This window comes from Tasmannia lanceolata, unplaced genomic scaffold (genome assembly GCF_043159265.1).
Source record: "Tasmannia lanceolata isolate RefF3 unplaced genomic scaffold, GAP_Taslan_0.1 ptg000006l, whole genome shotgun sequence".
In the NCBI taxonomy this organism is placed as follows: Eukaryota; Viridiplantae; Streptophyta; class Magnoliopsida; order Canellales; family Winteraceae; genus Tasmannia; species Tasmannia lanceolata.
Window position 1 is genome coordinate 3,175,427 of NW_027518683.1, and position 16,897 is coordinate 3,192,323.

General features: G+C 38.0%; 1 protein-coding gene across 3 annotated transcripts; it reads left to right on the plus strand.

The window, feature by feature from the left end:
* Window positions 1-7,743: 7,743 nt before the first annotated feature.
* Window positions 7,744-16,711, plus strand: LOC143879279 (ruBisCO large subunit-binding protein subunit beta, chloroplastic-like). Of its 3 annotated transcripts, none has more exons than XM_077381582.1 (14): window positions 7,744-7,956; window positions 8,057-8,182; window positions 9,919-10,056; window positions 10,752-10,847; window positions 11,197-11,439; window positions 11,525-11,759; window positions 12,024-12,193; window positions 12,674-12,751; window positions 12,878-12,949; window positions 13,028-13,132; window positions 13,909-14,001; window positions 14,128-14,220; window positions 15,602-15,725; window positions 16,074-16,711. In XM_077381582.1, exons 1-14 carry the CDS (start codon window positions 7,801-7,803, stop codon window positions 16,085-16,087), a joined length of 1,743 nt encoding a protein of 580 aa, XP_077237697.1. In that variant the 5' UTR covers window positions 7,744-7,800; the 3' UTR covers window positions 16,088-16,711. The 3 variants fall into 3 exon arrangements, 2 of the variants coding, with proteins under 2 accessions (XP_077237697.1, XP_077237696.1); XM_077381581.1 differs by having other exon boundaries at window positions 7,745-7,956; window positions 15,602-15,761; XR_013251186.1 differs by lacking the exons at window positions 14,128-14,220; window positions 15,602-15,725; window positions 16,074-16,711 and having other exon boundaries at window positions 13,006-13,132; window positions 13,909-13,952.
* The last annotated feature ends 186 nt before the right edge of the window (window positions 16,712-16,897 follow it).

Consider the following 16,897-nt stretch of genomic DNA (forward strand, 5'->3'; position numbering starts at 1 on the left):
ATGCCACCCCCCTGCTACTGCATTTAAGAATTAAGACTACTCTTTTTTTAACACTACATCTACATGGGAGTGGTGAGAAAGAAAAGGGGGCGAATATCATTTCCCCTAACACTACGTGTGGGCCCTATGAACGAAGGAGCCCACAAGCTCTGATCACAAATATATCATCTTCGAAGGGTGTTAATGGGCCGGCTCGATCACAAGTTTGGTTAAAAAAGTGAGTGGCCCTGTACTGATCCGGCCCATTGAAAATGTATCATTTTCCTAGGACCCAAACTTGAGCTTTTTTGCTTCTATGGTAGGACCCATGAGGATTATGAACATGGGTTATACCGATTGCACTAACGACCTTGTTTGATAAGGGAACTAGACAATGCAATGATACTAGAAATTAGGAAGAAGAGTGGTTGATTGCTGGTGAAATGGGGATTGGTAAAGATCGGAGGTAGAAGAGAGAGGTTTGGGCCATGTGTTGGCAACAATGGATTTTTCCCCCATAGAATGATAGTTTGCTAAATGACAAAGGAGGGTGGGAGAGGGAGAGACCTAAGAGAGCCAGGAAATGATGAAGACCAAGGAAAAAAAATTACTCGACTCAAAATATGAGTTATTTTTTTATGTTTTTAAGCCTTTTCTCATCCTCTTATGGCTCGCACCTTCTCAAGTTCTCTAACACACATGGTCTTAATTTTTCACTGAAACCAACAGAAAACGGTTGAAGTGTTTCCGTTTTCACTAAGGGGCCGTTTGGATACTCGGATTTTAGAATCTAGGATTTCTTCAAAATTGTAGCTAAGAGACAAGAGAAGAAGCAGACCGGCCGTCATTTTTTACTTCTCTCCCTTCTTTCCAACATCAAGAGAGTAGTAGATCCTCCCATATTTCCAGGTTTTAGAAATCTCAGGTTGCAAGAGAGATTTTTAAAACCTGAATTTCTCACTTAAAATCCAAGAAACGCTGTTAGGATAGCATACAGTTGTTTGATCATGAACCCTCTTTTACACTGTTTTCAAACTAAAAACCTGGATTCTAAAATCCGCGTATCCAATACATGGATTTTAGAATTCGGGATTTCTTCAAAATTCTAAGAGATAAGAGAAGAAAGAGACCAGCCGTCGTTTTTTACTCGTTTTTAACTTTTCGCCCTTCTTTCCGACAGCAAGAGGGTACCAAATCCTCCTATTTTTCCAGGTTTTAGAAATCTCAGGTTGCAGGAGAGATTTTTAAAACCTGAATTTCTCACTTAAAATCCAAGAAGCGCTGCCAGGATAATATACAGTTGCTTGATCATGAACCCTCTTTTACACTGTTGTCAAACTAAAAACCCGGATTCTAAAATCCAAGTATCCAAACAGCCCCTAAGTGTTTGATGTTTTTAAACTATTATTAATGATTGTCCTGCTTATGTGATGGTATCCAAATGTGTAGTTGTGCCTGTCCTAAAATTTCATAAAGTTTAATCTTTAAATTATATCATTTGTGTATATTATTATCGTATCTTTTCTTGGCTTTAAAAGATTTTCATCAAAAATTCCAACCCAAACTAAAATTTGAACCCTTGGTCTCACCACATTATAAATTATTATTACATAGAAAAAAATAAAAAAAACATTAGAGGAAAAAAAAAAGGAAATACCCAGATTTTGAGTCCCATTACCAAAAATGGCCAATGGGTTCAATTTTGCAAGAGGATGATTAGGCAATGACAATATGTACTTTTCACAAAATTTAATTAGTTTTTAATACTCCTCCAAAAGCTCTTAAACATCACCATCATCTTCCTTGTTTCTAACAAAATGTCTAACATATACTTGCTTTGGAAACTTTCAAGACTCTTAACATTGCTGTTGGACGTTTCAATTCTCTCTGCATATACTTGCTTTTGAAAACATGCTCATTTGCGCAAACTACTCATCATGTGGGGGGGGGGGGGGGGGGGGGTGCGGTGATCTTAATTGGTTCTTTGTTTTTTGTTTTTCATGTTGCAATGTGTCACTAGCTCTTTCCTGGTGGAGATGATTTACAGGGTACAACCTATTAATGTTGTGGCCCAATAAATGAGCGGTCTGGATCATCCTATAAAGAGGGCCGATTGAACATTTTGAAAAATACTGGACTTCGCCTGCACATGACATATAAAATCTCTCATTAATTAGTGTAAAGAACATGCATGAAATCATGAACTGTTAAGTTCATAATTTATAGGGAAATGTTAACGGCACTACTGTATTTTGATGAGGGCACTCCTCACTTTATTAAAAGTACTGTATGGCCCGCACCATAGGATGATCCAAACCGTCCATTAGATGGGCCACAGCCTAAATAGGTTGTGCCCCAAAAATCATTTTCATACGTTGAACCTGACCCTCCGATCTGAATGTTAGAGGGTTGATCCTAGGCCTCTATAGATCAGAGGGTTATGATCAACCTATGGAAATGATTTATGGGGCACAACCTATTTAGGATGTGGCCTATCTAATGGACAGTTTGGACCATCCTATGGTGCGGGCCATACCTGGATTAGAGAGAGAAAGAGGAGAGAGATAGACACACAGGGGTTGATTTAAGATATATGGGGGTCGATTTAGCACTCCCCTTTATAATTCCTTATTCACATGTGAGGAATGCTAGGCTCACAGAAGCCCTTGCAAAAAACAAGGGAAAGGGAGCCCTCATTGGTCAAAACTGCTTTATGGCAGTTATGACTGTGATTTTCTGGGCATCCTAAATTGGTTTGGACTAATGAGGGCGCCCTTTCCTTGTTTTTTTTGCAAGGGCTCTTGTGAGTCTAGTATTCCTCTTCACATGTATATATAAATCTTTCTTTAGATTGCAGTCTTCATTCTATGACATCTGGCATAAGACAATGAAGTCGAGTTGGCCCAAAACCCATGTCCACCATGGACTAATAATAGATTTTGATGGTCTAGATTGCACATCTAGTGGGGGGCCAATGTGGATTGATAGAAGTCCGAAATCAGTCTCACTCGACAATCCCTACCTTTCGATCAATAGAGATTTTGCCTTGTTTAATGTGAATTGTTAATCATTTTCCCTTGATTGTTCATTAGAAGGCCATCATTCGTGCATGTACAATGATCTGAACGGTGCAATTTCTTTTACAATAGAGTCCTCAGATGGACGGTCTTTAATGTGGAGATAGAGTAAAACATATCTGGGACCAACGCGCCAGATCGCTCCAAAAATAATAACGCTAAGCACGTTGAAGCTTCTGTCTATTACTACAGGTTCAGATTCCTCCCCTTGAAAAGAAAATTGTAAAATAATTAAACAAGCTTAAAAGTCAAAATGAGAGGTATAGGGAGCTTAATCTTGAAATTAATGAAAAAATTTAGTCAAAGTTAAAGAATTAAACTCCCCACACTTACTGTCCCCTCTCGAACTTCTCAGTCATGGCGACTTACTAGGTTGTGTGTTTTAGGAATCTATAAAAAATAAATATACAGAAATACCATATGGAGGAATGATGAGGTGTACAGCAAGCAGAAAATTATTTAACTCCCATTCTGCATGGACGGTGGATGATATAATAAGCACGGAATAGGGTACCCCTAAACTTGAGAGGCTGTTTTGCCTCTGGACTAATTAGTCGCCCCTTTGCAAAAACTAGCAACAAGGGCACCCCCATTGGTCCATTAAACCAAAGTTCATTTATAAAGGCACATAAAAAAAAATGGGGAAGTGATATATCCGCCCCTATTGATTACTTGGGACACCTAGCAACAGTGTATCAATAACCACAGAGGGGCTGATGTACTTCACATCAGAAGGATTCAATGGGGCTGATTGCCATGTACACTGCTACTGGGTGTCCCAAGTAATCACAAGGGGCAGAAATATCACTTCTCAAAATATGAAAATGGTGTTTTTCTTTTTCTTTTTACAAAGGCTCCCTTCAGTTTATCATTCTCTGTTTTTTTTAATCTTTGCCGACTCCAACTAGTTTGGGACAAAGGCTTTGTTGAGTTGAGTTGAGTTGAACCTTAACTGTAGAGTGAAAGGCTGATTTCTCAGTGAAGCAATTAGGGGCCACTGTTTAAAATGGAGTGATAGTTGAGAGTTAACTATATATGGATGGAAGTGCCTAATTTGTGAGTGGCATGTGACAATTTCTCCTCTCTATACTGAATTTAGTGTATAGGTGAGCCTTGGTCACTAGAATCACAAATCTATTACTTCAAAGTGTTTCGGGTTTTGGAAATAATAAAAGGTAAAACAGAGCTTTAAAGCAGTGTAATAAATGATGAATTCTTGATAACAATCCTGCTCCCTTGTTTTGTCTCGGAAATGACATTAAGAATCGTAAGAAGAAATATCCCATGCATAGAAAATACACAGCCGTTGGACATTTTTTGAATGGTTTTTCTTGTAGCTTTTTTTGGTAGGGATTTGCTAGGCAATTTCGCATAAAGCAATTTCGCGGCTCACTTTTGCAGTAGACAACAGCCACCTCAGATGAATTAGATGAATAAGACAAAATTTGCTAAAAAGTGACTTGAATTTTATCAAATGATTATAATGTGGGAGTTTGTGAACTATCAATAACATAATTTTGGTTGGGCAAACTCGATCATAGAACTTGAATATGGATTTGTTGCTCATGTTTTATGAATGATTCATTTGCAAATCATTGAACAGAAAATCAAGTTCTTTCAGTTGGGCCCCGAGTAGGATTCACCCTTATCAGCTTACCTTTAAGGGGAGGGTGCCCAAGTCCTTATATGCCCTTATATGTCCTTCCAAGTCCATTCACTATTCCATAATCAATATATGTGGAACTACGAGAAGATCTCTTACGGATTTCACCATCCTCGAGGGCCCTAGCTTTGATACCAATTGTTGGGACCCGGGTATAATTCACCCTTAAAAGCTAGCCGTCAAGGGGAAGGTACCCAAGTCCTTAAAAGCCCTTCTACATCCATTCACTTTCCCAATGTAGAACCTTTGCTTTTTGTGTGGAACTCACAACACTTTCCGTAAGTGTGATTTAAATTTCTAGATAGGCCTATCAAATGAAGGGTCTAGGTCACATTGATATCACCTGACCTGGGTGAGCCTAGATTAGGCTTTGTGATGCTTCCCATACTATCATTTCCTTTCTGTTTTGATCATTTACTGAACTTCAATGGCTCTACTTGCAGACCAGCAATAAATACACAGAAGCCAGACTTCATTTTTTTCCTTGATATACATTATTTGGTGCAAGTGCAACAGCAAAGACAAGGAGAACGGTTCTCTATGATGTCTAAATGGTGAGGTTACCGAGGAAGAAAAAAAGACAGTTTGACTTTGATTAAATTTCATGGAACCTAACTTCCCATTTCTCTATAACATTGATAACCTCTCTCCCTGTTTCTTTATAACTCCATGAATGTGCACACGCTTCCCGTCAAATCTCTCCCACCTTATTTCTAGTCTGCAATTCCCTCCTTCATTCCACACTTAGAAAAAGAATGGCAAAAAACTTTCTATTCCTCATTCTAGCTCTCCTCCTCCTCTCCAAAGGCACGGCCACTCCATCAACTACTCCTTTGGCACCATCACAAGTAAGTTGTTCTTCTTCTCTCTTTGAACTTAATGTTGCTTTATTATCTTTTCTATTTATAGTGAAGGTGGCTAATTTTGATTTTTTAATTTTTTTTTTTTGCTTTTAGTGGGATTCAAACATGAAAGGTGATGAATGTGAAGGTTTGGAGAATGAGGAGTGTATGATGAAGAAGATGATGGTTGCTCACACAGACTATATCTACACCCAAGATATTAAAGGACCTTGATCTTCTTTGTTTTTTCTTCTATAATTTTGTTTTGCATGTGGGAGTAGTAGCGTAGTTTCTTGATTTTGTTTATGTAATTTGTATATCTTTGTTCAAGTATAATATTTGTAGTGTAATATTATTATTATTTTTTTAAATTGGAACAGTGTCTCCTTTGTTTGGCTATATGTTTGGAATGCATGGTGTAGTATAATGGTCGCCATTTGATAGTTTAGAGCTTGGTCGATCTCACTTACATGCCTACTTGTAGGTCCAGAAATTGCCTTTTAACATTGATCGTAAAAGTGTGCCCCCTTGCATGAACTTGTAATTAATGCAAGTTCTATTTCTATCGTAGAATTCAAACTAGCTAGGGAAAAATTTTAAAAAGAAAAATGGCCATCTTACATGGCCGAATCTCCACGGCTTCATGTCCAGTCTAAAGTCAAGATCGGCACACTCGCCATCCGGTAGCTCTCTTAAAAGGACATCTTTACTCGAGCATTGCTACATTCCTGGGTGGGGCCTACCTATGTATGGGACTGGGTGGGACCCAGCCTAGCATGGGACGGGTTTGAAGGCCTAGCTTAATCATTCCATTAGCTCTAGAGCTTTTGGCGTAAATGTTAGGTACCTAACCAATACACCAAGAGCTCTATAGTTGATATATGGAGAACATGCTAGGCTAGGTCTTTTAAACTTGTCCCAAATCTAGGCAGGCGCCCACTTAGGACCATGATAAGGATGTGGGTGGGGAACGTCTCACGGTTTGCCTTCGGCATTTTGTTATGAGGGGGAGAATCGGGGTCGGAGGTCTTAGAAGAGTTACAGTGTTTCGGAGTCCAGCCAGAGAGAGAGAGAGAGAGAGAGAGAGAGAGAGAGAGAGCCACTTGCTCCTGGTCCTATCCAAAACACACATCTCATCCATAAGAATAATGCTTACAAAAATCAATTGTTTAAATTTTTTTGGTAGAACCCTAAACGAGTGATGGATCAAAGGCTAGATCAAACGATGAAGGTGGGGTCAAAATCATTACTCTAGATCGGTTGTCGTCCCTCAGGTCAAATAATTCACATGTGGACAAAACACTTCCAAAACTGATTTCCGTTTTGGTAGCAGTAATCTACTTCTAATATCAAATCACTAGTGTATTTTAATTAATATACCAAAAATACGCCTTATGTTAGCCGGTACATATGAAAACAGGAAATAGTTTGCCACTACCCAATCGGCAACCGGGCGGGTGGAGCGAGGCCGGATGTTGCATTCCCCATCCATGTTTGAAGGACTATTCCCGTCCCCGCTTAGGGGATGGCAGGGAATCCCCGTCGCTGCCCCGCTGGGAATACCTAATCCCCATCCCCATCCCCAACCCGTCCCCGCTCCACACAAAAGACCTCACCTCAAAAAAACATTTTAACGCACATAAAAATGAAAAAGACAAGCCGTGTTTGTGCACTTATCAAAATATGGTAGTGCCAATATCACTAGCATAAAAAGAAATACTTGCTGTTAAAAAAACAATAACACAGTACTAAAATAAGAGGATATTGATAATGGCTTGCATATTCAAACATGTGGGGTGGCGTGGGGTGGGGCGGGGCGGGTTTATCTCCATCCCCCATCCCCGCTTCGGGGAATTTCTAAGTCCTCGCTCCAAGTCGGGGAACCCCCCGTGCGGGGCGGGGCGGATCCCCGTTTTCACTGGTGAAATTGCCAGCCCTAGACCAAGGACACGTACAGACACTGACCTTGTGTCTATGTCCCACCGATTTAGATTTGGATCCTTGGGATCTCTGTTGGACCGTCCAAGTTCGTTAACAGTCGGATTCTAAGATATTTTTTCATTCTCCCTCTAAAACTACGATTTTTGGCTTACAATGTCTAAACTTCAAAATAGGTGTAGGTATCAAAACAAGGAGTGCAAATATCAGCTGCAAACGGAATATCTATCCATCAGCATATCTATCTTAGCTCTCTCTCCAAAAGATATTTCTCTCTGCCACTCGTTTCACTAAACTTACCATGGCTTCATCTCCATCCCCAATCTCAGCATTCTCCAGTTCATTTTCTTCATTTCCCATTTCAACTACTAGGCCTTCTTCTCTCGTTTTCACGCCAAAAGCCATGACTAAAGAGCTCTACTTCAACACTGATGGTTCAGCCACAAAGAAGCTTCAGGTCATATATAAAATGAGTCCCTAACAAGAACTGGGTCTTTCTTATTTCATTTGATTCCTTATTTAAATTTGGAAATCTTTAGAAGGTTTTTTTTATGCAGGCAGGGGTTGACATGGTAGCAGAACTGGTAGGGGTGACTTTGGGTCCAAAAGGAAGGAATGTAGTGTTGCAAAATAAGTATGGACCCCCAAAGATTGTAAATGATGGTGCTACAGTTCTTAAGGAGGTAAGTAAATTTACCCATCAGCTATAAAAGCAGAGGGCCTTTTTCTCTTTCTTTGTTTTGAGTAATTGTGTTTCTTCAATTGGGTTTTGACCTGTGTTTGTCTGGGTTGAACTGGAGTAGAGCTTGATACTGTTGAAACAAATGAGAGTTGTGAAATAGGTGTTCATGTTTTCCCTCTTCATCTTCTTTTAGATGTGGTTCTGGTTTGGGTTTATGATGCCTGAATTGTATCAACTCTTGAAGGATTTACTTGAAATGAAGTGCTGATTATTCTTTTTTATTTTCTAAGAAATAGGACTTAATCTTTTGATGTGGTATTGGCTTGTGTTTTTTTATGGTTGAATTTTCCATTTAGATTAATTTTTCCATTTTGAAACATTCTAGTAGTCTGCCTGGAATTGGCTTGGTGAAGCTGAATCGGGGTGTTTGGCTTCTTTTATTACTACCATTTTTATTATTACTCCAGAAGCTAAATTTTTTGCTATTTTGTTTGTGGTTCTTGGGATGGTTGAATTGGGAACACCATGAATCTGTTTATGAGGTGACCGAAATTTATTTTTCTTCTCACAAATGGTAGTTTCTCACATGGATCTTTCTTGGATTTGTGAAGTTTGAAATGGAAAGACTATAAGAGAATATGCTGAAAATTTTGAAATGGAATGTTTTTCTTGATGTTTTGCTCATTTGGGAATTAGAAGGTTGACTTAAAGGACACCTTGGTTGGTTAGAAAAAGTAAAGGAGAAGAAAAAAGTGTCGAGATCTTTTCGAAAAAGTGATAGATAGACTTGAAAGACATCACATTCAGTTTTGCCATGCTAGAAGAGAAACCAATGTAGAGGCGGATCGTCTAGCAAATGAGGGAGTATCTACTGACAATCTTGTAGTTATAGATCATATGCCTGATTTTACGGGTCTTAGTAGGTCTTTTTGTAGCTAGCTATTATATGGTTTGATGTTTTTTTTTTTGCTTTGTTCTGTTCATCGTGATCAGGCTCTGTGTTCTTTTCTTTCTATTAATGAAGATGCCATTACTAGTCAGGAAAAAAAGAATCTCTCATGATTATATCACAGTTAACTTCTCTAACCGGCTGTGGCAGAATTATCTGAAATATTGAATCCCAGTTTCTGATTGGTTATTGCTCAAAAGATTGGTCCTGTTTCAACAACATTGTTGAATTCCAAGAAATTTTCTTCTGCGAAAGATAATTTCCTCTTTCGCCAATCTAGATTGAAAGCGATCTTCTCTTTCTGTAGTCATTTGAAACAACTAGTCCCCTCTACTTCATTTCTCTGCCATTGCAAATACGATAAAAAAAAGCTCTTAAATCTTGTGGTTTTGAACATCTCCCACATCCACAGAGAAGGTAGCAGATGTGACAGCTGGTTTGAAAAGAAAGGGATCTTCATCCTCAGAAATTGCCAACATTTTGGATGAAGATGCTTCTGGATTTGAGAAGTTCGGTTCATATAACCTGGGATTTTCATCCCTCTTGCCTTAGTTTCAGGCTCTTTTCTTTTGAAGAGGCAATCAATAGTAACACAGCCTCAGCTAGATCCTAGTTTCAGGCTTTTTTGTTTTCTTTTCTTTTCTCCAGGGTCTGCTCTCTTTGTTGCTACCCATGGTTTTGTTCTTGCGTATTTTTTTCTTCTCTTAATATATTCTTACTTATGCAGCAAAATAAAAGAAATATGTTTTTTCTTCTTTTTAATGTTGTTATGATTTTCATTTCTTAAGGTCGAATTAGATGACCCCTTGGAGAACATCGGTGCAAAGCTGGTGAGGCAAGCCGGTGCAAAAACCAACGATCTTGCCGGTGATGGTACCACCACTTCTATTGTTCTTGCTCAAGGTCTAATTGCTGAGGGCATGAAGGTATGCATTGGATGCCGTAATGTGAGGAATTTTTCGGTTATTTTCATCTTCTTGTCTCTTTTTCTCCATGGTCAAAAGTCATAACGCCTGGCCTATCGCATTGGCTGAATTCTTGCTGTGTAAAAATTCAGGCTGCTTAGTGGTAGAAGGCAATATGTGATAGGAGTATAGGACATCATCCAACTACATCACCTAATTTTGCTCAGATATAAAAACTACCACTAGTTTTTTGGAGCATCTTTAAATCCATTTTCAGTTAGATCTAGGGAGAGAAGCTAAAAAAATTCAAGTCTGATCTTGCTAGGAACTGTTTTTTTTTTTTTTTGAAAGTTAGATCTTGCTAGGAACTGAAATTGCTGTAACAATGATTACTTTGTGTTTGGTGTCCAGAAGATCCAAACAAGCTCTTGAGAAAATCAGCAGTCTTCCTCCTCTTAGCATTCTATTTATGTTATATTTTTCAACTAATTTCTTCACCATATCAGTTTCCGATTGCCCGTGGAGCATTGATACTATTTCCTTCTTTGGCTTATAAGCTACAGTTAAGGCTGTCAAAACTCAATGAAAGTGAATCTGAATAGACTTGCATTTAGGACCATTCCTCGATTACCTCAGTCGAAGTTGACTGTGATAAGCTCATGAGTAAGAAGCTTTGATGGCTGTTGTATTTCTAATAATGTGATGTATTTTACTAGGTTATTTCTGCGGGCATGAATCCTGTTCAAGTAGCACGCGGAATTGAGAAAACTGCAAAGGCCCTTGTTTCGGAACTCAAGTTGATGTCTAGAGAGGTACATTTAAGATCTTAAATTTTGTGGTTTCAGTTAGATCAGAGAATTAATTTTACTTGTTGGCATCCTAATTTGGGGTAATAGGTTTAATAACATCATCGATGCTGGCAAAATTCTATAGAATTTCCATCCTAAAGTGAACTGTGTTTTGATGATGCAACTGCCTTAACATACATAGATTGTCGCATTCTTTTGGTTTTCTCTATCTCCATATCACTCATTGCGAAGAAATGTTGATTTAGACTGAACTTCTGAGTTTCAGAATATGATTATTTTTGCCATTTACTAGTTCCAGTTATAGTATAATTCCTTTGCTTATGTTAAAGGCAGAAGAGCGCTCATTTTGCAGGTTGAAGATCATGAACTTGAAGATGTTGCTGCAGTTAGTGCTGGAAATGATTATGTTGTAGGAAATATGATAGCAGAAGCCCTCAGAAGAGTTGGGAAGAGGGGTGTAGTTACAATTGAGAAAGGTAAAAGTGTCGAGAACAGTCTTCAGATTGTAGAAGGAATGCAGTTTGATCGTGGCTATTTATCTCCTTACTTTGTCACCGATCGTGAGAAAATGTCAGTAGAGTTTGACAATTGCAAGGTAGGTTGTGGGTATTGTTATTAATTGATCATTATCAGTGTGCTATTCTACAGAGTAATTAGAGGGAATCAATTTTTCGTTTCAGTTGCTTTTGGTGGACAAAAAAGTAACAAATGCCAAGGAGATGTCTAAAATATTGGACAGTGCAGTCAAAGAGAAGTACCCAATTGTTATAGTTGCGGAGGGCGTTGAACAGGAAGCCCTGGCTCCATTAATTAGAAACAAACTCAGGGGAAAGATAAAGGTAGCTGCTATTAAAGCTCCTGCCTTTGGAGAGCGCAAGAGCCATTACTTAGATGACATTGCTATATTGACTGGAGGTACTGGATCAATTATTAAAGATACCATTGTGGATTCAGTTATAGTATATTTCATTTTCGTATGTTTTGAAGAGTGTATATTTCAAAGGGAAAATGCCTTTACAAAAATGTAATTGATTTATGCCCATGAGAACATGCACCCGAATTCTCCCACCCCTATGCTTTTCTTGTTATGACTATAACGAGCTTTTTTTTAACCTGGAATTTATGTAGGAGCCCGGGTAATAAGTTTCATGTAGTCAGTTCTTACATTTGTTTTTGCAGGTATTGTAGTCAGAGAGGACACGGGCTTGACCCTAGATAAGGTAGGGAAGGAGGTGCTAGGCTCCGCATCAAAAGTGGTAATAACTAAGGATTCGACATTGATAGTTACTGATGGAAGCACTCAGCATGCTGTTAACGAGCGGGTTGCACAGATACAAAGTCTTGTTGAGGTGCCTTGTTGTTTCTCATACTGCATGATAATATAGACCTTAGTTTTCAGTAAGCTGGCAAAAATATTGTGTTCGATAAAACTATCGTATGTTTGTTGATATTTGATTTTACTATCAAGATATGCATAAGCTTCATGTCGTCCAGCTTCATGTAAATTTAATTTTTTTGGAAGATTCCATAAAATAAAAGAAATTGATAGTTTCTTGTAGTCATATTGAACTTTTCGAGTGCACAAAGATGGTTAACTCTATTACCGTTCAAAAAAAAAGATGGTCAACTTTACAATAGTTTTCACAGAAGAGGCTGAAATAGAAATAAAATATTACTCTGTAAATTGATTAAACCTAAAAGATCATTTCCTTTGTTGAACTGCAACTAACCCAAATGCTCATTTCCTTTGTAAAAATCAAACAAACTTAAGATGTCTAAGATGCATTTGAATATACATTTGTAGCTTGTAACATGGGTTCTTTTTTCAGAACACTGAAGAAAACTTTCAAAAGAAAATACTGAATGAAAGAATAGCGAGGTTAAGTGGTGGGATCGCTATTGTTCAGGTATTGCATGTGACATTTTGAGAAGATGTTGTAGCCAAAGATAGAATTTGACCTATTGAAAATCTGAAATCCCAAGTTTAGGATGTCCTTGAGATCCAATACATATATTTTTACAAACAATGCCAGGTAGGAGCGCAGACTGAAGTTGAATTGAAGGATAAAAAGTTGAGAATTGAAGATGCTCTGAATGCAACTAAGGTAGTTGTGGCTCACCTTGATGCCTCTTATTGGTTAGTTTATCACTGTTTCAGTAGATTTTGCTATTTTATTGTGCAGGCAGCTATTGAGGAAGGTGTTGTGGTTGGTGGTGGATGCAGCTTATTGAGGCTGTCCTTGAAGGTGGATGGCATCAAGGAATGTCTAGATAATGAAGAGCAGAAGGTGTTGCTCTATTCTACTTTATCTTCCATGAAAGTTCTGATACTAAAAATGGATCCTATGGTATGGAGAAGAAAGACCTAACCCTGATTAATTTGCCTACTGGTCATAGTTTGCAACAATTGAAAATCCACTCTCGTCCTCTTCCACATGATGCTTGGGTATCCTACATTGGCAGACTGGAATCACAAAATATATACGTTTGCGTTAACAAAATCATAAGGTCATTAGGATCATGATTAAGAAATGAGTAGAAACTTCTTTGTTTTTCCTCCCATCAGCTTTGTAATTGCTGCCTCTAATTAACAGGCAAACTAGCATAAACACACTATCCTTCATCTGGGTTAGGCTAGGTTTTTTTTTTTTTTTTTTGGATCTTGGTGTAATTATAGGAACTTCCATCATATCATTCAAAGGGATACATTAGTAGTTCTGCCTTTATTCTCACTGTATATCCAATTTCATCTGTGCAAACAGTATTCATCGAGCCATGGATATTATATTTACATTGACAGGTTAGTTTCATTCATCCAAAAATAGCATCACTTTTATTCTCCATATTCTTGGTGTGAATTAATGTAAAGCACAAAAGTCAACCTTGTTGTAGTTGTCAGAAACTTTGCATGTTGCATTCACTCCCAGAAGAGAATTTCTCACGCCAAATCCGAAAATAGCGTATCCAGAACTTTTTCCTTTATGGATCAGTATTCTTTTACAACAAGTGATGCTTCTGGGCATCATCTATTTCATTGTAGATCTTACTAAAATTGGTTGCGCAGATTGGAGCTGATGCGTTCAAAAGGGCTTTAACCTATCCTTTGAAACTGATAGCAAAAAATGCAGGTGTCAATGGCAATATAGTTATAGAAAAGGTCGGTGTAAGACACTATAAAATCCTGAAATTCAGTTTCAAACATTTATAGTTTCTGACACAAAACTGTGGAACTTGCTAATTCAAAAGTTGAAGTTAACAAGATGTCTTGTTGTAATTCATTCAGGTACTATCTAACGATGATGTAAGGTATGGATATAATGCTGCAAAAGACTGTTATGAGGATTTGATGGCTGCTGGAATTTTGGATCCATCAAAGGTATCGATAATAAGGCGATATTGATTTCATCTTTATCTCCAGCTACTCATCAGAAAGAGCTTTTTCTTAATGGATTTGTATGTCTGTGAGCATGCTGTGCATGAGTACATTAATGCAATGCGTACGTGTCATGCTTATGGACGTTAGTGTATGTCTCTGTATACATTTATCCATAAAGTAATTATGGATAAATGTACATCTATCCATGAAGTAATCTGGATGGTCGGCATAACTGACTGTGTTTCTGTGCATTCACAAGTGGTTTCCCTGCATGTTCAGCTTTATCATTTCGTCTAAACAGCGGCTGCTCATGGAACTCTTGTTTTCATGCTTAGCATTTACTTAACATGCATGCACGAGTGTATATATGTGGTGTCTTTTGTATGCACTCCTGAGTCATAATACCTTGCATGGATGGAAATGTTTAAGATAACTTCAAGTTTTTCTTGAATGCCACTCTGTATTTACATGCACACACATCATGTAGTGGAAAATGGCTGTGCATCTGAATATTTTATGATGAAATGAGCTTTCTCTATTTTGAAGATTAACTGCCCTTTTGCCTGGATAAACTTCAACACTCAACTATATGTTGCTCACAAGATACATTGATCATGAAAAATTGTTTTTTGCCTGGAGCCAAATCTTGTCTACCCCTTTGAGTGGATAACCTCCAAAACTTTGGGTCAACTCAATTGTAAGTTGCTCACAAGATTTTTTTTAAAGGTGAAAATTTAATTAATAACCGAAAGATACAGCAAACCAGAACAGATAAAAGGAAATTGGGGGATGAGGCATCCCCCTTTACATATGAAATCCAAGAACAGAGATCCCGTAAATTTTACAGTTCTCCTCCCTCTCCCTCCTATACTTCTATATGTACATTAACTATCTCCACGTCTTTCTTTCCATCCCTTCTTTTACCAACTTGTCAGCTCTTTCATTTGATGACCACAGCCAATGCGCACAAGATATTCTCGCCGTAGAAAATTGGTCATTGCTATCTAATCTTCAATGATTTTCGCAAAACTGAAGCTCCCACTGCTATGCCACTTGTATGATGACTGTTCAAATTTACAAACTCGGATCAAACAAACCAAACTTTGCAATCTAAAACCTTGGTTCTGAATTACATAAGGATGTAATAGGAGTCTAGGATATTGAATTATAAAATTTAAATGCAATTACAAATATTAATTGCTGCTCATTCCCAAATCCAATATTTTATTTTTTATGTAGGGGCACTCCACACACTTTTCCTGTGCACACATTTGAATCGTACGAGGCATATGTAAATAATTTAGAAATCAAATTTTCAAGTTTGCTATTTTGCTGGATTATGGACACTATATTCATGAGTATGTATCACAAACTGGAGCAGGTAGTTCGATGTTGTCTGGAGCATGCCGCTTCGGTTGCAAAGACTTTCATCACATCTGATGTAGTTGTTGTTGATATGATGGAAAGAGAGCCCATTCCTAGGAGAAAGCTGATGCCAAGCTCGGGTACCACTCTCCCTCGAAAGCTGATGCCAAGCTCGGGTACCACTTTCCCTCTCTATCGCACATACCTATTACCTAACTACCCACAGTATATAATACCGTAACAATATACATATAGAATGGGTGTGTCCACTTCAAAAAAAATAGTATGGGTGTGTACAGCCCTACACATATGTATGTTTATATGTATATGTGTTTAACTGAGTGTTAATTTGAAGAGTAGAACAGTTGTTACCATATGCACCAAACAAGTTGCCTCCGGTAGAATAGTAGAACACAAGAAGGATATGTATGCATTCCACACACACAAATTTCTATAACAGTGGCATTTTTCATGACTTGAAAATACAGGTATTGGATTTTAGTATTCTGAAGCAATTGGATCGGTTTGGACGATACAACAGCTGTTCGTACATTCCTTTCAACCATTGTCCATGCCCAAAACAGGGTATGCCGGAGATAAATGGAGGGATCAAAACAAAAAAGATTAGAGCCGTCCATTCAAAAAAGAAGGATTAGAGCCAACCAAATTGTCTGAAGTGGTGCTTTACTGGTGAACAATGAGACCTGTCATTTAAAGCTCAGTCTACTTCACATTAAAGAGACGACTGTCCATTGCTGATTATTTCATCTGCTAAATGTTTAAATCACACCAGTCGACAGGAAAGGAAAGATGAATTGATAGGGTACACTGCAAAATATAGTGAAGTCTATCCTCATTTTTAGTTTTGAAACGGATATGTTGTTTTCCCTGTGTAATGGTTCTGACATGTGATGCTGGAAGGTTTTCTCACATGACTGGAAACCAGAAGAGGCTTATTTTATATACTGAAGAAGAACATTATCTTCAATTTTGTGCAAGGTAGATGCTCCCGATGGATCAACAAGACCTCAGTTTTTCTTAGTTTGTAACAAAACTTGTAGTTTAAACTAGCATATAGACATTACATGGATATGCACTTGTATAATAAATAGCATGTCTTCCAATAGTTACATTGCCAGGAGTCTTTGTCGAAAAAAATAATTAAACACTTAAGTTGGCCACAAATTTTCTTTTGGTAGGCAAGCAATAGTCAAAATTCATGCAAATGCCTATGAGTTGATCCTAAAAGAGAAGCTTACCACTTAAGAGTCTTACTGATGAGTAGGGTTTCCTATATCACTTGTTTTAAACA

Coding starts and splice junctions, on each gene's coding strand:
- LOC143879279 (XM_077381581.1), top strand. CDS start 7,801: ATGGCTTCATCTCCATCCCCAATCTCAGCATTCTCCAGTTCATTTTCT. Junction 11,440..11,524: donor TAGAGTTTGACAATTGCAAG/GTAGGTTGTGGG, acceptor TTTTCGTTTCAG/TTGCTTTTGGTGGACAAAAA. Junction 12,194..12,673: donor AGATACAAAGTCTTGTTGAG/GTGCCTTGTTGT, acceptor TTCTTTTTTCAG/AACACTGAAGAAAACTTTCA.